Source organism: Coccinella septempunctata, chromosome 2 (genome assembly GCF_907165205.1).
Source record: "Coccinella septempunctata chromosome 2, icCocSept1.1, whole genome shotgun sequence".
Taxonomy (NCBI): Eukaryota; Metazoa; Arthropoda; class Insecta; order Coleoptera; family Coccinellidae; genus Coccinella; species Coccinella septempunctata.
In genome coordinates, this window is record NC_058190.1 from 3,549,247 (window position 1) to 3,574,114 (window position 24,868).

The 24,868-nt window shown below is 36.1% G+C and overlaps 3 protein-coding genes across 3 annotated transcripts in view; all 3 read right to left on the minus strand.

Annotated features, from left to right (window-relative positions):
* Positions 1 to 506: 506 nt before the first annotated feature.
* LOC123308726 (protein FAM161A-like) lies at positions 507 to 11,233 on the minus strand. The gene is made up of 5 exons (XM_044891516.1): positions 11,029 to 11,233; positions 8,429 to 8,708; positions 5,178 to 5,296; positions 3,556 to 3,811; positions 507 to 743 (listed from the first exon to the last, which is right to left on the minus strand). The coding sequence occupies exons 1-5, from the start codon at positions 11,214 to 11,216 to the stop codon at positions 507 to 509; spliced, it is 1,080 nt and encodes a 359-aa protein (XP_044747451.1). The 5' UTR covers positions 11,217 to 11,233.
* An 87-nt stretch (positions 11,234 to 11,320) lies between these two features.
* LOC123308727 lies at positions 11,321 to 18,589 on the minus strand. Its single transcript, XM_044891517.1, has 3 exons — positions 18,193 to 18,589; positions 13,314 to 13,710; positions 11,321 to 11,474 (listed from the first exon to the last, which is right to left on the minus strand). Exons 1-3 carry the CDS (start codon positions 18,587 to 18,589, stop codon positions 11,321 to 11,323), a joined length of 948 nt encoding a protein of 315 aa, XP_044747452.1.
* Positions 18,590 to 23,677: 5,088 nt separating this feature from the next.
* LOC123307189 (ubiquinone biosynthesis monooxygenase COQ6, mitochondrial) overlaps positions 23,678 to 24,868 on the minus strand; it is a 43,262-nt gene continuing 42,071 nt past the window's right edge. The window contains exons 8-10 of the mRNA XM_044889407.1: positions 24,509 to 24,624; positions 24,283 to 24,449; positions 23,678 to 24,140 (exon numbers count right to left, since the gene is read on the minus strand). Coding sequence (XP_044745342.1) covers positions 24,111 to 24,140; positions 24,283 to 24,449; positions 24,509 to 24,624 — 313 coding nt within the window. The 3' untranslated portion in view covers positions 23,678 to 24,110. The remainder of the gene's footprint in view (positions 24,141 to 24,282; positions 24,450 to 24,508; positions 24,625 to 24,868) is intronic.

Consider the following 24,868-nt stretch of genomic DNA (forward strand, 5'->3'; position numbering starts at 1 on the left):
CTGAATAAGTTACTCCTCCTTTAGGACACAGGACATTATCGCCTTAGAGGACAAAATAATATGATAAAAATAGGCTCATCAGAAACTAACGAGTGTAGATTCTGTGGGGAAGAGTGATGTGTGTCAGTTGGGCTGAATATTAACCTAACCCAACACCAAGATTATAGTGATTCTCTATGAAATGAGCATGTTGATATTACTGGTATTGGTGAAATAAGGGCTCTGATGGCATACAGAAATTTCCCACTCATATTCTGAACCAAATCATATGTAGTGTATGCTGTCATCACAAGCTGAAGCGTTCCTATCCGTCGTGTCTTTAGTCAATAACCTCTTCGACCTTGTCATCGTGAAGATTTTGTATACCTACTGCTTAGGTGATTTTGGGTGGAACTGTTTATTTTAACCATTTAATAATTCTGTTAGAAAAAGAGGCTCACCTTAAAAAAACCCCTGTATATAAAGGTGTGTTCGGATAAAAATCTTCAACGTACAATGTGAACATTTTAACCGCGTTCGTCGAATTGTGCTGTCACAGATTTATCTTTGTCATCATCCTGAATATCTCCTTTTCCTGATACGATTTCATTTAGTTCACTTCGATCGACTTTGCTGCCTTCTTCTTTGATTTCGTTGTTGTAATAACAACCGGATAGATCACTTACGCTTCTACGTGGCTTGATGAAACTATTCTCCTTGTAGAATTCTTCCAAAATGTCTTCTTTGGTTTTCGGATATTTTGACTGAAAAAACAGACGAAGATGGATAATCTGAAATATACTAACTGACAAAGAAACTGCAACATCCAGAAGGAGGTGTTTAAATTAAAATTTTTTTTTGGCAAAACAAAGATGGTATACCAATCAGTAAATGATTTATATTTGAAGATAAGAACGAAGGGTTTACAAATTTTTTTTATTAAATTTGTTGAAAATGTGTTTGTCCAGAGCAGTTATATCTATACATTCCCCAACACGTCTTGGCATTGACGCAAGAAGATGGTTTATTTCTTCTTGAGGGATACTATCCCAAGCTACCTGTACTTCAAGTCTCAGAGCCGTCAAAGTCCGTGGGGGCTGGGGTAAATTTCCAAGCCGTCTACCCATGATGTCCCAAACATGCTCTATGGGAGTAAGATCGTGGGATCTGGGCGGTCATGGCAAAAGATTCACATGAGTCGCTTCAAAAAAGCTTAAACTAACTCTGGCAACATGATGTCGAGCATTATCTTGCTGAAATATTGGATTCTCAAGCCGGTTAAGGTAAGGGAGAACATATGGCTCCACAATTTCTTGAAGGTAACGCAGGGCTGTCAAGTTACCTCGAATAAAGACTAAAGGTGACCCACTTCCATATGCAATAGCACCCCATATCATAACGCCTACTGTCCGGTGTACATGACGCTTAACATCAAAATGAGGATCACGTCTTTCTCCTCGAATCGATATTCATCAGAAAAGACCACCTGATGCCATTCCACGTTTCAATGTTGTCGCTCTCTGCATCAGTGTACCTAATCGTTGTCGGCGATGCTCAACCGTAAGAGGTAACACAAGATGGGGTCGATAATGCTGCAGTCCTAAAGACCTTATACGGCGGTAAGCCGTTCAAACAGTAACAGGATGGCCTTGTTCTCCTAACCACTCCTCAGCCAAAGATTGAGTTGTCGCAAATCGGTCTCTAATGGCCATAAGTCTCAGACGCCGATCTTGAACTTCATTTGTGCCCCTTCGACGTCTGGTGCCTACTCTTCTTCGATTTTAGGCATTATCAAACCACGCTTGACAACATCTTATAACAGTAGTTGGATTTCTGTTCGTAGACCAATAATTCGACCTCTTTCAAATTCACTTAGCTGGCGATAAATTCAGCTTACACGTACTCTAGGCATTTCAACAACAACTGAACATCGAAATTGGATCTACCCGAAGAGCTGGTTCGTTGTAAAATTCAAAAAATTTGCAAAAAACGACTACAATATTTAAGTAACAAAAAATGTTTATTTTAAAAAAACCTTCACGATTTTTTTTCCAAATTTTAATCATTTACTCCTTGGCATACTATCTATGACATTATAATGTCAATTATTTTTTTTTGTTCTTTCTTTGAGGTTTAAAAAATATATAGCAATTGTAAATTGGCTTTGTCGTTTATATTCAATAAATAAATAAATAAATTACCAAGTGAAAATATTGTGAGCAATATCTTAATTAATTTTCACGATTGAACAAAAGACTGTCAGAACACAAAAATTTGCATGTTGAATTAATCTTCTTAACCCTTTCATCTATGTTATTACCAAAAGGGTTGACAAGAAACCCATCAATGACCAAATCATCCTGAGTAACAAATTAAAAGGTCTAAGTTTCTGTCACTTGTACAAAAGTTGGCTGGAGGATGGATGTTTTTTTATTTTGGTGAAATTCTCCTATGGACGTACTGTATATAAAAGTTGTCTAACGTGGTAGACAAACTATAAATACTGATAGCAAATTCTTCCGTTAATTGTATCGATTCTTCATTGTTTCCATTAAGTGATGGAAGTTGAGCAGACTCACCCTTCTATCAATTCACACTATATTTTCTGGATAATTGATATTTGTTCAGTGTGAAGAGAAGCAACAATCGGCTGATGGAAAAAAGTGTTGGGAGGTGAGTCGATAATCCTTTGATGTCGTGTGAGTATGAATTTAAATGTTGATTCAGTGATTGTCTTCGAGAAGAGGTGAGTTGAAATTCATTGTTGAATCAATCAAAACAGATAAGAAAATATAAAATTCTATAAAGAGTAATAAGGTAGTCTTTATACAATGACTATATTGTACCAAAAAAAGCAGAGCTGCAAAAAGATAATTACTTGTTGAAAAGTAGGGTGAAATAATAAAAATAAACTTTTTTTTTTGTGCTCCCTGATGAAAATTCTGATTTCATGTTGAAACCTAGAAAATTGATGTGCAAGAAAAGAAATGACATTATATTGGGACATGAAGGCAATCAAAAAACAATTTCGGTGGTGTTCCCTTTTAATATCAGCAGTATCAGCGTGATATCCGCCTATACTTACTAAGTTTCAAGTTAAAGGATAATTCCAGCCTAAAAGCTCTGTAAGTTGATAAACTATTTTTCCTGAAAGATTTCATATGTTCAAAAAAAATCAGACTATCAAAAATCGATTTGCCATGGTACGATATGAATAAGGAAAAAAGTTTCTATAAAAAAAAATTTTAGGGGTGTCTTCTTCTGTTCCAAGTAAACATAACCGTTTTTTTTGGATTCCTTTCTCGCAATCATAGAATTTCTGCTCGATTTCATTTCTGCCAGTTTTCTGGTAAAATGAATTGAACTTCTCAGATGTCACATTTAGGGAGCTGTATATGCAGGCGTGGCTTAAAAGAAATTCAAGCGATAGATCCACACTATTTTGAAGACATGATATCGCTCTCAATTTTCATCGCAACTATTCATTCACAGTACCCCGCTCAAATTTAAAGAAATTGAAATGGTTGCTGCGCTCCAAAGCTATAAAAAATTAAGAATAAATCGATTCGTATATACCTGCGATTGTCTTTCGAAAAGTGTTGGTTGCTGATTAACTCTGCCAAACATCAATTCCATTCGTAATCGATGCTCTTCGTTCCTGAGGCGTTCTTCTTCTTTTCGCATACGTAATCTCATCTGAAGATCTTCTTCATGACTGTAAGCCAAAGATTGCCACACTGGCTTTTTTCTCATTATTTTTTCCCTCCATCTGGCTTCTTCCTTGACTCTAGCTTCTTCCAATTTCTGATCCATGTGATTCTGCAGCCGTTTCCTTTAAAATATTGTACATAGAGTACCTGCTAAGGGTTGAATTATTATTCGATAGATGAAAAGTTCATAACTAGATTAGGTATAGATATCACTTATGACCTATAACTTTTAAGCAAAATCATTTAATTCATGCTACTCATACACTTCTTCGCGGAATGTTATTAGATCAGATATTTGCGGAAAGTTACACAAACAAAGCGTGAAAATATCTGTTATATAGCTTTTATTTATTCCGAAAAAAGTAACGACTGTACCGAAATTTTGCAAGAGACTTATTTTCCCCAGAATTTAATGGGAAACCATTAGAGAATTTTATTTTTCGAAAATCTATCCGACGAAAAAAGTTTTTGAAGGTAGGTCATAAGGCGCTGTTATTTTCAACACCTAATAAGTAATGAAGTTATGGAATCTAAAAAAATTGGGTAAGTAGCATTTACTTAGTGCTTCATATTATGTATATTTTTATGACCCAGTGTTTTTCAGAACCCGTAAAAAAAATTGAAAACTGTCAATTCGTCATCGCCTTCCAAAGGCTGTATCTAGGAAGGGAGGTAGATTTCGAAAAAAATTTATAGGAACTACCCCTGCTTATTTTCATCGAGGAATCATCTCCCTAAGTCCTTCGCATTTGTCTACAGACACCCTGTATAATTTTCACTATCATGAGCTGTTTAAGCACGAGACTTCTTTCGCTATCACAAAAGCATCATATTCAGTTTAGCTTCACTCACCTTACGATGCCATTGTGATAGCGAAACATCTTGGAAACAACTCATGTTAGTGAAAAACTTGAAAAAATATCCTCTATTTATTTTCTGAATAGAACATTTATGTAACCTCCTGTCACTTCTCTGTGCAATGATTTAATTGTTAAAATTCACTTTTAAATGTTTCACTCCGATGTAGCAAAAATAAGAAGATCACAAAGTCGGACAACAAACAATATTGATCGAAATGATCAACATTGTTACATTTTTTGGTGAATTCTTGGACCTATTTTCAGTTCTTTTCAAAGTGGCGTCCCAAGTCTTTTTCTGCTAGTCTGCATCTACTCTTCCTCGGTGGAACGTTCTCAATTTAGTTGTCCTGACGATGGCAAATAGGTTAGTTCAATTTAACACTTGTTGATATTCATATCAGCGGGTGGTATGCATTTGAATTAATTCTTAGTAAATCGTATTATTGCAAGAATTGATAAAATTTGCATTACATAGTGCAAATCGTTCAAATCTTCTCAATGAAAACGATTTTGTTGTACCTTCAGTATTCATTAGTTGATGGAGATGGAATATCGACATGCTGTAATATCCTAATTGCAAACATGAGAGCGAGTACCTATATGTTTTCATTACAACTATAATTCTTACCTGGCCGATTCGATCCTTAAAACCGCAGCTAAATTTGATCTGCTCACCGCCCTCAAACCTGACGCTGAATTGGTTCTACTCGAACTGCTTGAGGATATTGTTTTGTTATCCTTTTTACACTGGAACATCAGCGTTTTCAATTGGATTCACTTCTACAATTCGGGTCAATACACATCAGTATACATATACATAATCATTTTTCATTTCCCTTTATACAAGGTGATTCAATGGTAAATGGGCGAAAGATAAGGGTAAATGAAGGACACAGAGGTGAGTGGGAACAACCAGTATTTTAAGGATCTATTTCTCTTTATAATCAAGACACAGAGTGATTTATTGATTCTCTCAACTTCTTCAATTACCAATAACATTCGAAACACCGTATAGTTCACATAAGTTGTGTTACTAGTGTGACACTAATATATAGTAACTGAATTTTTTTTCAGTACCGGCCTAGAAAAAATTGATAAATAAGGATCAACCCATAAAATATCAAAATTCCTTAAATTTAATAGGATATTCGAAAAGAGCAGAAAAACAGCAGACAACAAGGTATTTCTCGTATTTCCGAATTCGGTTTCAATACTGAATCAATCTAGTCAAATCTGAATATTCAGACAACACAGCGAACAAAATTTTAAAAAAATAAAATTTCATTCCATATTTATTAATTTTACCGATTTTATTGATTTTCTTTGAGTTCATTCATTCATTGCTGTATCCCGTTACCGAGAATAAATCTACAAAAAGACTCAAAAACAAATCTATCGGTGCGATCAAATTTCTTAGGGCTAATTGCGACTGTGTGCCCTCCTGTGACTGAAGAAACCTAACCGTGACCTACAGATCCTTCCACACTCCGGGCATCGATAGACACCAACCAGATCTGTCGATGTATTCTTCTCGAGTCTGCATTATAAATATGGACTTAAGACCTCCACTGTTATCTGTCTAACGCTAGATGTTCCCAGTTATGATTGGCATTAACTGATTTTAGGGATTGATATAAGGCTTCTTCGTAGAGTGGTTCACAACGATTGTGAACTGTACAGAGCAAGCGTAATTGGATTTTCGCTACCATAAAATGGAATTGCACTTGCTCTGTACAGTTCACAACCGTTGCAAACCACTATACGAACAAACCTATAGTGTATCCTTAAACCGCCTATACAGAGCTATTTTGGGGAGTCTTGTGTCTTGCATCCTCAGAATGTGGCCGCTCCATCTGAGTGGGCCCACGTTACTTGAGTCTCAATTGTTGTACAACTCGAGCGCTGCAAGAGTTCTACATTTTAGGCTTTGTGGAACCATCTGATGCGCATTATTTGTCTTAGATGACGTTGTTGTGTTGGTCCAAGCTGTTTAATATTTCGCCTGTAGGGCGCCAACTTTCGCTTCCGTAAAGAAGCGTTGGGAGGATGACTGCTTTGTAAAAAGCTGTCTTGGTCTTCAGATTGAGGTCGTGATTCTGAAACACTTTGTCCTTTAGCTTCCAGAATGCCCGTGATGCCGAATTGATATGATTGTAAATATTTCCGTGTCCAGGTTAGCTCTAGTATTTATGCAGCTTCCCAAGTATTTGAACTGCTCGACCTGTTCTAGAGTTTCATCCTGTAGGCTGATATCTGTTTGAAGGCTTTCTGGCGGACTTACCAGGATTTTGGTTTTGTCGATATTGAGTCTAAGGCCTAAAGCTTCGTTTATATGTTTATAGTCAAATATTATCTGTAGATCATCTGAGCTGCTAGCGATAAGTGCGCTACGAAATCAGAGGTTTGATATCTAATAAATAAATGTTATCGTTTTCAGTGGTAAAATTACTAGCAATTATCCCAGATTAATTCGAATATAAATCTCTTAATTCCTTGAGTTTGAAGTTTGTGACCAAAAAAATTGAGGACCTGATGAGTTCTCAATTCAATTTAATCAGGAAAATTACTGATTACCGAATAAAATTGTGTTTTATAAAATTTTGGTCACTGTCTGAAAATTCAGATTTGACTTGTTTTATTGAGTATTATAATCGCATGCGGAAGTACGAGAAATATCTTGTTTCCTTCAGTTTTTTCTGCTTTTCTAGAATATCAAATATATAGACTTTTTATATAAATCTTTCATATGAATGTTTTTTTTTAGTTCAATCTTATTTATCAGTTTTTCCTATTTCAGACCTGAACAAAAAATCAGTCATTATGTCATTGAAAACTAGTTTTTCCGGAGAATAAAATTAATATCAAGTTAAGGGTAATTGAAGATATTGAAGAAATTGGTAAAACACTCTGTATCTTGATTCTAAAGAGAGATAGACCCTTCAAATATAAGATATTCTGACTCACCGCTGCATTTACCATGCATGATCAGAATAAAAAAATTCATAAGTGAATAGCCACGATGAATAAAACCAACTTCAATTATCAAAATATTCGCACAACCTTCCTGAAAAATAACTCTACAATTCGCTGATACCGATATTCATCTACAGCTTACAGCCTTAATCATATATCGATGGTGTTCTTTTCATAACCTCGCCTCGAATGAGTCGTTACGTGACACTGCGATCCCAGGTAGATTTAATTTCTTGCCTAAATTCGTAATTCTTCAACCTGTCATATCAAGCGAAACATCCATTAAATATTCGTATGAATTGAGAATAATAATTATTGTCTTCGTTTCAAAAGCATTCAAATGATCGTCTATGCAATGAAATGAATTCAATACAAAATAGGGTTACATCCATTTTTATATTTATTCATTATATTATGCCAGTCGAAAGCCTTCTTCAAATGGAACATCGTTTTTGATCGAATTGAAAATGTCGATTAATGACAATTAGTTATCGCGGGTTATCCTCGAAAGTTAGATATATACCATCGCAGAATTTTTTACAGAAGTTATGAGCTCTACATAATTGTTCTTGTTCACATTCCTCTATCTCTTATAGTGTACCCAGCATCGGCCAAAAAAGCCGAAATTCTTTGTCGTCTCATATCATATGATGTAATTATTTCGGATTACATAATATCTTCATGGATTGTATCCTATTATGATGTATAAGCTGTAGTAGTGTAAAGTTTCATTGAAATTCATCAAGTACCTAGTTTCGGCGTGAAATTCTAACAAACATTATTTGCTCAAAAATGATACACTTCAATATTGGAGCAATGTATATTGTATATTAATTAAACTGTTCACTATGACTTGATGACTTCCAATGGGAAAGAATGTGGAAGAAAAACGAGGCAAAAAAGTACCTTAGATTTGGACCTCCTGAATTTGAAAGGTCTAGGACTCGTACTAATGAATTCATTCTTCAATTCTTCCAGTTCCTTCTCATAATGATCATGAAATTTCTTGAAGTCGGGTATCTTCTTACTCCTCATAAATTCTGGGAATTCCTCATCGTATGTCATGGTTTTGTAGGATTTCGGACAAACGTCATAAATTTTTCTATTTTGCTCCCTTTTTGCCATTGATGGTGGAAGTGAAGCAGCTTTCAGCATCTCCGTTGCTCTTATTTTCTTCTGAAGTGACCTGAAAATTAAAAAATAATAAGGGATGAATTTCTGAGAAAATTCACGAAAAATTTCAAAAGATTCGCAACACAATTGTTCCCGAACTGAATACAGAAGAGACCATCACACAATTTTGCAGGACATTCATAATAATAGGTATTAAGGCTTATGAGTCGATGATCCGCTGTGTGTGCTCTGGCCCCATCTTGGTGGAAATAACAATTGAACATATCGTGAAACATTACTTTAGAAAGACTGAACATTTGGAAACTCGATCCTGAAGTCGCTGAGACATTTATCCATAGAATATTTCCACTCGTGTTAAAAATTGCATCCGACCATGATCTTCTCTACGCTACTGACTAGTTTCGTAGAACCACGTAACTCTAATTCTTAGTACTTTGGATAACCTCTAATTGAACCACTTAGAAGCCCAACTCTGGAGCTGTCAGAACTTCCCGTTTCAGCCGAAGAGGAAATCACTTTCGTTGATGTTCACATCACTCTTCATTTGAATATTGTGAATTTTCTATCATTTAAGTAATTCTTTTTAAAGTCTTCTCGTTCAATTCTGATGAATGGTAATGTACTTTCTGTCGTCTCGGAATTATTAATTACTTCATTTTCATGTTCTTTTCATGCTTTCATTATGTATGAAATTTGTCCACGTGGGAGATTATGAAGAATCTTCAAACAGATTTGTAATCCTCACTAGTACTGCTCAATTGATATGTTCACTTGAGTCAACTCATTTATGTGCCTCCTCATTAATTAAATATTTTATTATATTCTACGACTCAAAAAGATTTTCAGACCTCTCTCTATTTTTCACATGGATATGGGTATTTTGCACCAGAATTGAACTTTCTCATGTCTTTCTCTTCGATAATGAATGCTGATTTATGGTCTTCTCATGCTCATCTCATTAATTTGAATCAGTTTTCTTCATTTATCAAGTCAACTTCGTTTTTAACCTCTCAATTTACTGACTAATTACTATTGTTGAGGTTCAGATGAATGAATACTGATGTTCTCCAGGGTGGACACTGGATTTAGTTGATTTCCTTTAGAACACCATGTGAACTTCTCTAATATAGTTCAACGGTCTTAGATTATTAGAGGTGAGCCATGACACTGGTTGACTTTCTCCTCCTGGTTCCACCCTGGAAGGTCTGCTTTGGTAATCGTGTACTCTCTCAGTAGGAATGATTATAGTATAATCTCAGTAGGAAGGATTATAATTTTGTATTCCCATAGATATATTCTCAAATTCATTCATCTTGCTCGATATACAGATTAGATCTCGAGCCTTCTGCTCTTCTCGAAACCAACGATTAGTGGTTTCCTTCATTTAGTACTCTCATTTTGTAACTCTCATCTCCTATTTTTCTGATGGGTGTTCTAATCGTGCTCACTTGTGAGCAGTCTGTTTGTGTAAATGTTGTATCATTTGATGAATCTTGCACTCCTCAAGATTAACGTTGTTTATATTAATTATAATATCATTGCTCTACTCATATTTAATGTAGATACTTATTGATCTCATTGATGACCAGACTAGGACAATTTATCTTTAACCTCCTGGCCTGCATCATTATTATAACTCAACTTGTCATTAAAATTCATTATTCTAACCTTCTGTTTTTCTGGAGAAACAAAGAGGCTCTTGCAATCAATTTTCAGTGATTGCTCTGTCACGGTAAACGTTGTGTTAATATTGAATTTGTTGAACTCTCTCATTGTCTAAGTATGACTTCAAGTGACTTCTTATTTGAACTACTCTTGATTACCTCTGTTTTTAGTTGAATAATGTCACTCTCAATTTATAGATTTGTTGGTATTTGTATTTATTACTGTATTAGCTTAATGCGGGTGACTTATTCATTTTATGATTGTGAACGATATACAAAAATATTTTTACAATTCCATCTTCATCTTCAACTCACATCTCACATGTGGTAACATTCCACTGCATTAATATTACAAAATCTGAACTCGCCTATTCTATTTTTTCTCCCCCATCTCTGAAGTAGTTCTTCATGGAACATGGTTTTGGCACACTTCGGTTAAAGCCATAATTTATAATTTACTGATAATTTTAATTCAACAGAAATCTAGAACGCTAATTTAACTTTTGTTAAGATTATCGTCATACAAAATTCAATATCCTACTTGATGACGAACTTTTTTGAACGCACGTTATCTGTGAGATCTTTCGACTCGTCAATGACAACAGACTCAATTCTCTTTTCGACAAAAAAATGGAAAAAAAGTATAACATTATTATTACCATGGAAAATATAGTGTCTGGGAAAATACAGAAAATTGTCGAAACTCACCTATAAAACTCATCTTCGTACATCTTGTGGTAAATATAGTTGCTGAATAAATGTTTTGGCACTGGTTTCGCCCTAAATTGCTTCACCTCTTCTTTTTCTTCGGGGAATATGCAGGGAGAAGATTTGGATAATCGTTTGGATAAAATTTGTATTTCTTCATCACGCTTCGTGAACGAAAATGGTTTCATTTGTGAGAGGAGATCAGCCTTACGTCTTTCTCGGACTAAATGATTCCTGTAAGATCATTCAATAGATGGAAGGAAGAAAAGGAAATACAATAAAAGTGTTTCACTTACTTATATTCCTGATCCGCCATTATTTTCTCGAAAAGAGGAATTTGGGACTCGATGGGAACTGGATGTGCTCTGAACATTTCTGGTTTTTCTTTGCCCTTATTCGTGTTCATTTCGAGCATACACTTCTCCACAATCTGATTTTCTTCATCTCTAAAATGGAGAAAGTGTCAGAGAACTAAGCTGTGTGTCCTGTCCAGCTAGAGATTAAACATGGCTGTACGAGTAGGAGTCAAAGACTGACCCTGTATACAAAGTGTTCTGTGAGTGAGTGTACAAACTTATAAGACAAGTATAACTCAATAAGGTGAATCCGACTAACAAATATTGGATAAGTGTATTCATTACAGAGATACAGGGTGATTTAATTTTGTGTATTGAAATTTATATTGTTCATTACTTCGATGATTTTCCATATATTTTATTCAAATTTAGTGCACCTATAGATAACACCCTGTATGAATTCATCTGTTACAGTTGATAATTTATCTGAAGCACCATGAAATTATCTATCGAAGGAGCTACTTGGCACTCAGATCCTATATAGTTTTATCATTGAACTCAATAAAGAATTTATTATACACTGCGCAAAAAAATTAACGCACTCCAAAGGTTTGGAGTTTCCCTTGCAAGTGTGTCCAGAATGTTGTAGCGATTCAGGGAGACAGGTATGAATGTCCGAAGACCAGGACAGGGTAGACCACGGGTAACAACAGCCATTCAAGAACGTTACTTTAGAGTTTCTTCGTTGGGACAACGGTTTGCAACCGCTCCCCTCCTTCAAATTCAGCTTGAGCAAACTCATGAGGTGCAAATTAGCACTCAGACAATAAGCAATCGCCTCAGAGAATATGATTTAAGGCCTCGTGTCGCGGCAAGAGGCCCAGCTCTTACCCCAGCCCTTCGAAGGTCACGTTTGGATTTTGCGAGAGAGCATATCCATTGGGAAGAGGCCGATTGGGAAAGAGTTCTCTTCACAGATGAGTCTAGATTCTGCCTCTACCATTGTGATCAACGTTCCCTTGTATACAGACGTCTACATGAAAGATATGCTCAGTGCAATTTCCTGAATACTACTGGTTTCGGGGGAGGATCGATTATGGTATGGGGTGGAATATCTTTGACTCTTCGCACAGACCTAGTGGTCGTTGATAATGGAGCTATGAATGCTGATAAGTATATAAGGAACATTCTTGAAGAGCATGTAGTGCCATTTGCCCCATACATTGGTGAAAATTTCATTTTTATGGAAGATAATGCCAGACCCCATCGTGCGCGCATCGTTCAGGAGTACCTTGAAGAGGTTGAAGTCTCTCGAATGGAATGGCCAGCAAGATGTCCAGATCGCAATCCGATTGAGCAGGTTTGGGCCAACCTCAATAGAAGGCTGAGAAGTTCAGAAAATCATCCAGCTACTCTTAATGACTTAGGAATCCAACTCGGAGAAATCTGGGAAGGATTAGATCAGAACATTTTAAGATCACTCATTTTGAGTATGAACCGTCGTTGCCGAGCTGTAATTAACGCAAGGGGTGGAAATACCAAGTATTAAATCACTTATCAGCATTTCAGTATTTTAAAAATTGTTCATTTCTCTTCTTTCACATAAGATTCGGTGAAATCCTGAATTTTTCTTCCATTTAATGTGTCTTGTTTCGTTCAAAAGCTTCCCGAGAGAACATAAAAAATAAGTTATAAAGTCAATGTAGAGTTAACTTTCATTAAAATTGAGATTTTCAGAATGTGCGTTAATTATTTTGCGCAGTGTATTATATTATATCTTTATTGCGTTTTATAAGACAATTAAGTGCGCACATTCAGGTTTTTTAGGTTAAACAATTTTCCGTTCCGATAATGCACATCTCACACGATGAATGTTTGACTTCAACAACTTCGTCATCTTGAAAGTCTTCTATAAATTTATTTTTACTACAGTTTGTGATAAAAGAAATACTCTGCATTTCACAAGCAATTGAGTGATACACTACTCACCTCACAGTCATCTGGAATGGCTTTGGTATAGTTATTCCACAATTCGGAGATTCGCCAGTTCTCTCTTTTTTATTCGATTCTACCTCGAATTCATCGTCCAATTTTTCTGATTCGGTATGCCCTTTGGTACTACTCATCGGGGACAAAGGAACCGTTGACTTCGGTCTTTTCAGTGATTCAGAACTACTGTTTGATGAAGATTTATCGCTTTTGAAGCTGTAAGGTGTCTCTATTCTTACAGATCTTCTAGACGGTGGTTTCGTTTCTCTGTCCGAAAGTGAAAGTAGTTCTAGATCTTCATAATTTTTCATATTTTTGCATCTCTTGCTCAGAATTGGTGTCATACAGAACGGTTTGGGGTTGGTTGATGTAGGTTTAGCATCGCTTATTTGAGGTCCTGCAAATCACTTTGTCAAGATCGCAGAGGTACCATAGAATGGAAATTTTTGGGAGCTTTCGAACAGTAAATAAACCACCACGGTATTTTGCATTCCTCAAAGAGAACTAAATATTAACCCTTCTTTACACTCCACAAAATTCCATTATTCCCTTGTATTAATGCACATCAAATCAAATTCATTCATCCCGAAAAAAAACGAAACTGGTACACGAAAATAATCATAAGAGCTACCGTCCAAAAGAGTTGATATAAACTACATGAAAGTAAATATATAGTTTTTCAATGGACGGATTCCTTTTCATTTGTTTCATATATGTTTGTTTCGTTTCTGTTCAATCTTCTCTCAACAATAAAAATAAAAGTCTATATGTACCTACAGAGTATTACAAATTGCTTGATTTTGGCCATCTTCATTTGTCATATTGACCTCTACTATTATACCTAATGTACCTATTGAAGTATAATGTCCACTTCATTCATGGAATAATGTATGAGAGACTCGACAGTAGAAAGTTTTTAACGTTTTTAGATATTTCAGATAATAAAGAATATTTTCGAAATCTATAAATATCAAAATTTGGTTATTTCTTCATGAAAAATGAAGATATCGTGAAACGGTTTTCAGTTAAGGACTTTTCACGAAAATCGAAGACAGGACTCCTTTCAACATTTTTACCTATCTAGTATAGAAAGTACCAGAAATTGCCAAAATCAAATAATTTGGTATACCCTGTACAGTCACCATAGTGTCTTGGGAAATTAGTTATCTTGTTCTTTGAATACATGTAAATATCTCATTGTCCCTCATAGAATATTTCATGAAATAAGGATGGTTGAACAATTTAATAAAACAGTAAAAATACACGTCCGTCTACGCGCCAATAGAGATTTATTTTTGTTATTCATTCTAGTATTTTCTCAAGAGGTTCCACTAGTGAGATTCTACTTTTTTATAAACTGAGAAAAAGCAACTCCTCGATTGTCTATAAGAAATTCCATGAATAAAAACAAGTACCTCTATACACAGGGTGTATTCGAAGGTGGGGCTTATTTTTTTAACAGAACGTAGAAACTGGTCAAAATGAAACGTTTCACCAAAAATCACCTATACAAAACTCCCAAAATGACAAAGTTGAAAAAAAAATTGAAAATGATTACTGAAATAGTAGGACCCTAGAACGTTTGTTAGCTGAAGTATCGCAAAGCAGTGAAAGAAAACTTATCTCCTGATCCTGATTCGACCATGTGGTTTCGTTTAGGATATTGGCTCGTTCGATATTTACGTGGTAATGAAAATAGAAACTTAGGATTGCCGAATTGAAGGGTCTGATGCAATAACCGGCTATGTGCAAAATCTTAAATATTCAGTATTCACAAAAAACCTTTCACACGGATATTTCACGGAAAATTGTTGAAAAAAATATGTCAGATCATCTTTGAAAAGCCAATCAACATGTTTAAATTTATTTTTTTTTGGAATACTGAATTCTGAATAGAAATAAGGAAAAATAAATGTTACACATAGCCGGTTATTGTACCCAAAAAAAATTTTATTTTTTTGAAGCTTAAAAAAATCACATCAGATGTAAGGAAAAAATTATTAAATTATAGGGAAAAATTTCATTTTTTTCGAAATTAAGTATTTCTCACCACGTAAACTTTTTTACGATCTACATTCTGAGCATTCAAATACATAAATATTTGAGATAAAAATGCAATATTTTCCACATGGTCGTTTAAAGCTGAGAAAATTATTCGATACGCTGCTTCTAAAGATTGCTGCTTTTGTGCTTTTGACACCAAAGTATTTATTTTTTCTTCAAGACATTGAGATACACAGACACTGCTCTTGCACCAATCGGAAGAGCTGATTTTTTTACATATGATAGCATATAAAATTCATTTTTGACCAATTTGGCGTATAGCCGGTTTTTGCAGCAACCCCTTCAATTGTTCTCATTATTTTTTAGTAAACTTACACTATTTTAAAAAATAGCGTATTTCGATATCAACTAAAAGAAGAGACTTGCGACACAAGTGTTAAATATAGAATAATACTTCTAAAACTCACCGATGAAATTCCGAAATTCGTCTAAATTATTCACGAATTTTTTCACAATGGGCATCACAATCTTCTTGTTCGAACATTCCAACAATCGTCGTGAGATTGGGATAAAATGGAGAAATATATCATAGCATTTTTTCAACATAATTAACATAAGCACTTTCAAGAAACTGCCTCGATTTTCTGCATTTTTTTCCACCCTAAATTTGCACGATACAACAATTATGATTTTCTCAAAAGTGACCTGATGCATTGTAACGTGGTTACCTCGGAGAAAACTTATCTCGAGCGCCAGCTATTCTTTTCACGAGGAAGAATAGCAAACCTACCAGAGTAGCTGCTAGTCGGAGACAGAGTTCGCTATGTAGCGATAACGAAGTAGTCAAAATCGAATTATGTACTAGTTTATTCACACCTTCGGAAACTAATTATATGTACAAGGGAGATATGTGTAGGTATGAAATATGAGCGAATCTATCAGCAAACATACATTCGGGTAATTCTATCCGGTCACGGGCACTTTATAAAGTTTATACCGGGTACAGTGAAAAAAAAATCAAAAGTTGTTCAATAAAATGCGCCAACCAGAACTGACGAAATGAATACTAAGGATGACCTCGCGAAGTGAAATGACTTGCTATACGGTATCGGGATGTAATTGTAAATATTTCTCCAGAATGAAAAGAAACACAACCAGGGCGGATCTATTCGAGACTTTTACTCGCTACCCCAAGGGCTATAACGCTCCATGACTGATAGCGAAGCAAAGGTCTACTTTTAGCGCAACTACGGGATTTCACTGACGACGAGAAGATGATAGAAAAGAATAGATTTCGGATTCAACACGGAACGAGGACAGGGGGGTTGACGGGACTTTCCCTTCAGTACCCCAAGGGCTTACGCGCCATGACTGATAGCAAAGGGAAAAGTCAAACTCGCGAAACAGGGTAAAGATAAAATATAACAGAAAGCGATACAGTACGGCAGTGTCAAAGTCAAAGAAGTAACCGGTGTAGGTCTAACAAAGAAACTGAACGATAAAGACGGGGACCTACCTCCTTTGTTTCAGGCACTCGCGAAAATCCAAGGAAAAAAAAAACCAAAAACTAATTCTTAATATCACTGATGCTATCAACACAAAATTATTCTTAAACGTCGAATCGCAGAAAGTATGGAGCATAAACTAACTGAAGTAAAAGAGCAGTAACAGCGACTGAAGTAAGAGAATCAAAAGTCAAAAGTAGAAGTAGAAGTCACCAAGTGAAAGACTGAAGTAAAAAGAGAGCGTCGCGGGGGAAAAATCTGCTTTTATAGGCAAATCCCCCCACACGTTAAAAATCTGGAAATTCCAGAATGCGACAAGAATGAAAAACGTCGTCAGCTCCGGTTTATCGCATATCAACATCAGAAAAACGTCGAAATCTTCAACGGCATGCAAGAAAAACAACGTTAAACACAGATAAACGGTTTTTCACATTTACCTGCCTATCGGAATGAACGTACTGAATATTTGAGAATTAAATATTTTCAAAGGCGGAAATATGAAAACGAAAGGAATGCACTAAAATGAACTCCAATTTTCCTCAGAAAAGTGGGATTCATTACAGCATCTAATACGATGAACTTGGTACTGTCCAGCCATATGTATATATTTTGTTTCGTTTTTGCGATGCTGAGTCACCTATTCCACAGTCCCGTACTTGAAATTCAATGAAATTTTGTCGAACTTCTAGGGGTTGTACCTCAGCCATCTTGGATATTTTATATACCTAGACAATTTTTGATTAAACGACTTATTTTGATGAGCCCTACATTTCTGTCAAAAAAAAAGGTTCACATTTGAAAAGATCCTGTATAGGTTCTACTACTTTAATGAAAATTGTATGCTTAAACGTGGTTTAAAAATTTAATCTTCGATTGAAAAAACGGTGCATACGGCCAGAAAACTCATGAAATCATGATAATCCTGAAAGATTTCATAGAAGACCTAATCAGCACATTGAAAAAAATACAAAATTGGAATTTCCATTACTTGATTTTTATCAGAAGGGTTTTATGTTTTATTTGTTTTATTGAAATTTCAATTGCATTAATTCTTGTAGGTACATATGAGATATAATTTTATTAATTTTGATATCGAAGCCATTTCAATGAATACGGCAAAAGCATTGAATCGTTCGATTTCTTTGATAGTTAATTGTGTTAACATCCTCTGGTAAAATTACACCAGGAGCTTGATCGTTTAAAAAATATTTAGACATAGAAAATTTTTCCCAACAGTATTGAAAATTTTTGTGTGAATATTTGGTGCTTAGCCAAGAAGCACTTTTTGTGGATGCTTAGTGCTCTGCATGCATTGTAAGGTATTGCAAAATACCCAACCAAGTTTATCTACTGCCTAATGGGTAATTTACCTAATTTGAGCATCTGATAATCATCAACCCAATCTGTGTCCCTATCTGCCAGTTTGAGCTCAGTTCGTAAATATTCATTATACTGCCTCTGTTTCTCCTTCAAATTCTCCAACTTTTTATAGAAATCCCTATTGGATAAATGATTGACGTCGTCGTATTCGGGAATGCTCCCAAAAAAATCCAGGAACGTCTTGGTAACATTTTGTTGCGTGCCAACGTTCTGATTCTGTTTTTTCTTCAATTTGATTTCGTTCGATTCGATGCTCAACTTCCTGGCTTCGTTCTCCAATTCGTTCAAGTATTTCTGCTCGTAGAATCGGGATAGTCTTCGACATTTGGTCTTCGATGATTTTGAGCGTGAGGAAGCATTTGAAGCGGAACTATTCCTTAAGGACATTTCAAACGGACTCTTGGTATGTTACTGATTTTACAGTATAACAGAGGTATTCGATCTCCATGCCAACTGAAATATTGATTCTGAGGTGCCAGTTGATCAATAATTTTCTACCCGAGGCTGTTTTCAAGAATACGAGAGGCAGTTCAAAAGGAATGCTTGTCTTCAATCCACCTCATTTCTCTTATACGAGATTTTCAGATTTTCAGATTTTGAGATAGGCAAAGAAAAACAAATATTCATGTTCGAAAATGGCTTAATAATTGTCTTCGCAAATGTCCTCCATTCAAAATATACTTCCGCTTGTATTTGAACGAATTTTCGAAGCGAAAAGGGTTTTCAAACCACGACACGTGTTTCGCTGTCACAATAGCATCTTCAGGTGGGTGAAGGTAAACTATTGTGATTGCAAAACACGTGTCGTGGTTTAAAAACACATTTGGTGAAAATCGTATACTCTGTTTTAAGCTCAATTATGGATTTTAATAAGTTTTCAAGAATCGGCCAAATCAATTCAAATTTATTTTCATTGATATTCAACAAGAATTTCGAATATTGAACTGATATGGCTCAAACTTGAAGAAAGTCAGACGGAATAACATGTGTCATTAAACTACGACACGAGTTTCGTTGCCACACAGTAGCATCTTCTGGCGGATGCAGGTAAACTGAATTATTCACTACCGAACGAAAAGATATAAAGAATGTCAATTGACGTTCAAAACAATGAAATTGTCACATGTCACAAAATTTTATTTCATTGCATCGAAAATTTAGATTTCAACAATAATGTGTCTTCAACTTCTACAAATATTTTTGATGTCGTCACTCGTCAAAAGAAACACTTTTTTCCTATGCCATTTTTCCGTCTCGGTCCTGTTAAAAAGATATAGCCATTTTAAGATTTTATGATGGGCTGTGCCCTTCAGATTAACTACAGTGACTCTAACGAGTGCCGACAATTGTGGTCTCGTTTTTCATCGTCTTAGCAAGAATATGGCGGATTTGGTCACGTGACGTGACGTGAGCCAATACGCATTACGAATTAGAGTTCATAGCATTGAAATCTGTGCTTCTAAGCCGCCATATTCTTGCTTAATTTCCAATTGTCGCCACTGTCTCGTTAGAGTCACTGTAAGATTAGTTATAGCTGAATCTGTGACATTCAACATCTGTGGATCTTTCGAGAAGAGTTGTGTTCAGCCACAAAGTACCCGATTGTTCAAATTTCACAGATACTTTTTAATTTTCGAACATCTAAATACTCGGAAACAGCGCATTATACGAGAAAGTATGAAGAATAGTTTTATTTTACAAAACGTTCAAATATTCATCAGATAGCGTCCAACTTAGTTTCAAGAGTTGGGTTCTTTGAATTTTTGGTATTTTTATGATATGTAATGGTCATAATGAGAAAACTGAAAGACGGGAGTTGAGTTATATCTTGTGTTCGAAAAAGATCCATTAAATCAGGCATGGGCAAACTTTTTGAGGGCAGGGCCAGATAAAATGAAAAAATACCTAGGCGGGCCAAAAAAAAATGAAAAATACACATTTTTACAAGTGATCAACTTTATTTCGATTTTTACATCAAACATGACTTACATCCTAGAAAAGTAAAAAAAAAATTACGAAAATTAATTATTTTTCGGTAGGATACGAAGGATTATGTGAAAAATAAAACTGTGATTGAGCTTCTAAGAATTCTGGTAGAAATTGGCAGTGATGATGCTAAAAGCTGGTCACTAAAGGTGCCAACAGATTACTCTGACGTGACGTGGGCCCAAGTCATAATGCGCATGATTCAAAAATCTAACATAGGATTTTGGGCGGAAGCGTTAAATTAGTCAGACGTGACGTTGACACGTGTATTTCCACATTCCCACATTGAACGCTTTCGCGCAAAATCCTATGTTAGATTTTTGAATTATGCGCATTATGACATGGGCCCACGTCACGTTACAGTAATCTGTTGGCACCTTTATAGTCGGTTGCTTACGCTGCTATTCATAGTTTCCATAGTGGGAAACACCTGTTCACATAACAATATGCAGTTGTTTCCGAGATATTATGATTATTCATTAAATATGCCTACGATACCAGATTCCGCCCGTCATATTTGGTGCTCCTCCCTCCAGTAGTAATGTTGTAAATATTGGTCAAAGGTACTTTGAAGGACGTGATTGTTTGTTCCTTGAAATTTTTAAAAAATGTGTGATATTTGTATTGCTCTCATCAATGAAAATCAAAAGGTCAAAAATACTTCGAATTACACAGACGTTGACAACCAACCAAACGAAAATTTAAATGCTTGATTCGTTACTAAACACCGCGAGCATAATATCATCATCCGAGTAACCGTGCTGTTGACTGCTATAACTCGAGGTCCCAAGACTCCCAAGCAAATCCAAAATAATTTAGTTTAGAATTGAGAGAACTAGAACACTACACCTATGCTAAGTTGCGCGCAAGTTTTGCTAAACTAAAATTAATGGAAATCCAATAATTAGTTCTTAAAGCTCAATAATTTTCATTTAAAAGGAAACCGTTACTTAATCGATTCAAACTACGAAGAATCGAATAATTGAATAAATTTTCGTGTATTAATCACACTTGAATACTGCCTTCATGTTTGGATCTCAGCAATAAGAGCCGATCGTTGCAACTTTTGGATTCCATGCATCATTACTTGTGTTCTCTGATGCAGTCGTTGGAACATCGAAGGAGATTTGGCGATTTTTGCTTTTTCTGTGGATACTATCAAAGTCGATTATCTGCGCAGTTTCAAGAAATAATGCCAGCCGCCGCCAGATGCACACGCACTACTAAGGCTGAAGTTCGAGCACAACTCTATGCAATTTGAATAACAAATTGGTGGTCGTCTTCGATGTATAATCTTCATTATTTTAAGATGGTTATAAATAGGACGCAACTTACGCTTTGAGACAACTATAGGTATTAGTTGACATTGGTTTCCCTTATCTCAGGCGGTCAAACTTAGAAAACAAAAATACTGGTGATTATTTCAAAATCTTGACGCGGGCCGGATTAGACTCTCACGTGGGCCGGACCTAGCCCGTTCGTGGTTAGTGTGAAGTTATCCACACTTTCACAGCCACGGTTGATGACGTGTAGAGTGTCTAAGTTGGAATACGGACAAATCTAGGTGCGCTGTTGCTAGATCTCCAGTAGTAGTTGTGATATGAATTTCATCGAGCATATTATGTCTGAGCAGAGATGTGCTAGAGAACTGTCCTCTCTAGAAGAACCGATTAACAATCTTTAGCTGATTTCTGAAGCTTCACTGGATACTTGGACCAATTTGTTTCAAAATTTCATGAAAGTTTGCCTCGAACAGTAGAATGCTGGGACCAACCAAGTAGGTACTAACTTTATCGAGACTTAACTGAAGACTAAACATACTCTGGTATCTGATCATCTGATCAAAATACACATCTGGAAGCGAATATTCTTGAAACGAATTGATGGATGGACAGAGTGATCCATATCAACTGTTCAGCAGATTCAGTAATTGAAATTTAGCATCTGACTGGCGGGACGATAAATCCGCCATCTTAATAATAATAATAATACTCTTTATACGTTCAATAACTTATTAATAATAATATTATTAGCATTAAAGGAAGGAGACACATACAAGTATCTAGGCATAAAACAGGCAAGAAAAATCAATTAGAGCCAGACGAAGAAAGAATTAACGGAGGAGTTCACCCGAAGATTGAGAAGGATAATGAGAACTGGCAATCTGATAAAAGCGATTCATACCTACGCTTGCTTTGAGCTGAGCTACTCATACGGTATAATCTCTTGGACCACCACCGATTTAGCAGCCTTACAGAGAAAAATAATGACGATGCTGACTAAACACAATAAACATCACCCCAAAAGCTCAATAGAACGGACCGAGCTGCCACGACATCTTGGGGGTAGAGGAATTGTTGATTTGTCCAACCGTATGACCCAGGAAATTGAAGGACTACATCAAGTAGTTTGTGTTGCTGATAGTTCTACACCGTTAAAGCTACTACAGGACCACTTGGAAACCGTCGAACACTCTGCAGAAAGTAAAATTCAGAAACTGATTGGCAAACCTTTGCATGGAAGGCACCAGAACGAGGTCAACCATGGTTACGTCGACATATCTGCGTCGAACTACTGGTTGACCTCCGGAAGGTTGTTTCCTGAGACAGAGGGCTTCATGCTCGCCATCCAGGATCAGGTGATTCCAACAAGAAATTACATGAAATATATCGCCAAGGATGCCTCAGTGGCGGACGATAGCTGTCGTTATGGCTGTGCAACACATGAAACTATCCAGCACATCACTAGGGGATGTCAGAAGTTCGCGGGCACGGAGTACAAAAATAGACATGATGCTTGTTTCCAAGATTCTTCACCAAGAATTGGCACTAAAACACCAACTTCTAAGCTCGAAAAAGGCTCCTTATTACAATTACCATCGGGATGCTGTGTTGGAAAATGAACATCACAAGCTCTACTGGGATCGCACAGTTCTCACAGACCGGAAAATAACCCACAATAGACCAGACCTCATATTGCTCAATAAGGATGAGGACATCGATGTGGCGATTCCAAATAATAACAATCTTCTAGATAGGCACACTGAAAAAATTTCAAAGTACAGAGATCTCGAGGAGCAAACCAGGAGACAGTGGAAGCTGAAAGATATAAAGACCATCCCTATTGTCATATCATCTACAGGACTAATACCGAAGAAACTACTAGAGAACTTGAGGAAACTTCAGCTGGACGAAAATATCTATAGGGTCATGCAGAAGGCGGTACTGCTGGGAACGGCGAGAACTGTACGCAAGTACATGGGAAATTCAGAGGAACGCCGTCTGCTCCGACAGGAAGTGCGGGTGCAGCAGGAATCCAACCGACGGCAGGGAGCCGAGGAGCGACCCGGACCCGACCACCACCACGAGCCCGAAAACCTGGAAAGGGCTGCAACAGAGCTTAATCCTCTTGATATCTGGGATAAGTGAATTTTCTTCTGGAGAGGAGTGTGAAAGCCGCAAGTCTAAAGTCATAATAATAACAACTATAATAATCAAATTAATAACGAGTTTCACTTTATTTCAAAATCAAGGCACAATATAGAACTTTGAAGTAGTTACATTAAATAATGGAAAAACACACTCTTCCAAGACTGTTCTCATTGGGACTTCACAGATTCAATTCTTGTATCGAATAAACAGCTTCCTGATGGAGAGTTCGAGCACTTAGATGAAACATTGTTTCCCTATCAATTATAAAGTGATAAAATTCTTGTTCCGCAATATTCCACTGAACCACACATAAAATAAAAATAATACTTTGGCTCCTCTTCATACTCAAAACCTCCATTTGTCATTGTGGTTGATGATTTCATATGGATTCAAATAGATAGGTTAACAGAAAAAATAAAAAGAAAGGATCAACATCCATAACCAGTTGGAAACACTTGAGTAACGATTTCATTTTCATTATCCCGGAGACATTATGAAGCAGCATGATTCTTCAATAAACCCTGAAACAAAAAACGCAAATTGATATCAAGATTTGAAAAACAAATACTCGAAATAATTTCAATAAAAGATATTGAAGGTAGTACTTTTTTCAAATTGACACAGTGAAAGCATTCTAATGTAATTCTGATATGAATAAATTACCTTCAGCGGCGACAGGGCGTTTACAGCTTGTAGACCCAAACTTCGCAATAAAACTACAGGTGGAAAATCTGTTCCATAAAGTCGATATAGTCCATCAATGGCCAACATAGTTGGTACATTATGGCGTTGTCGTTCGGTTTCGTATTCTTTCAAATATAATAGGTCTCCTGAAAAAATGTTTTATTTTAGAGCTAGTCGTATAATAAAAATCTATTGGAGAGCTCACCAAGTTCGCTTCCAGCGTAAACTGCCTCACCCAAAACTCCATTCAAACAGGATATATCTCCAAAACCTAGATTCACACCTTGACCAGCCAATGGATGTACCCTATGTGCGGCATCTCTGGAAAATTTCGATATTTTAGAAGATTCTTATGTTTCACGTACAAGTTATTCCATTGGCCACAGAAAATAAGGCCATACAGCCAACTATAGGAAGACGAGTCGTTTTTTAAAATTTTTCCTTGGATATCTTTGGAGACAATAAGACCTAAAAAATTTCTCTGATAGGCCTCAGCGACCTGGATATTCAAATGAAGAAGAATGCAGCGCGAAGGTGGGCAGTGGTAGAACTCTAGATATTGTAG

Coding starts and splice junctions, on each gene's coding strand:
- LOC123308726 (XM_044891516.1), bottom strand. CDS start 11,216: ATGAAACCATTTTCGTTCACGAAGCGTGATGAAGAAATACAAATTTTA. Junction 8,709..11,028: donor TACGAAGATGAGTTTTATAG/GTGAGTTTCGAC, acceptor TTTAATTTTCAG/GTCACTTCAGAAGAAAATAA. Junction 744..3,555: donor TTTTCGAAAGACAATCGCAG/GTATATACGAAT, acceptor CTGTTTTTTCAG/TCAAAATATCCGAAAACCAA.
- LOC123308727 (XM_044891517.1), bottom strand. CDS start 18,589: ATGTCCTTAAGGAATAGTTCCGCTTCAAATGCTTCCTCACGCTCAAAA. Junction 13,711..18,192: donor TTATCAGATGCTCAAATTAG/GTAAATTACCCA, acceptor AGTGATTTGCAG/GACCTCAAATAAGCGATGCT. Junction 11,475..13,313: donor CCATTCCAGATGACTGTGAG/GTGAGTAGTGTA, acceptor TCTCCATTTTAG/AGATGAAGAAAATCAGATTG.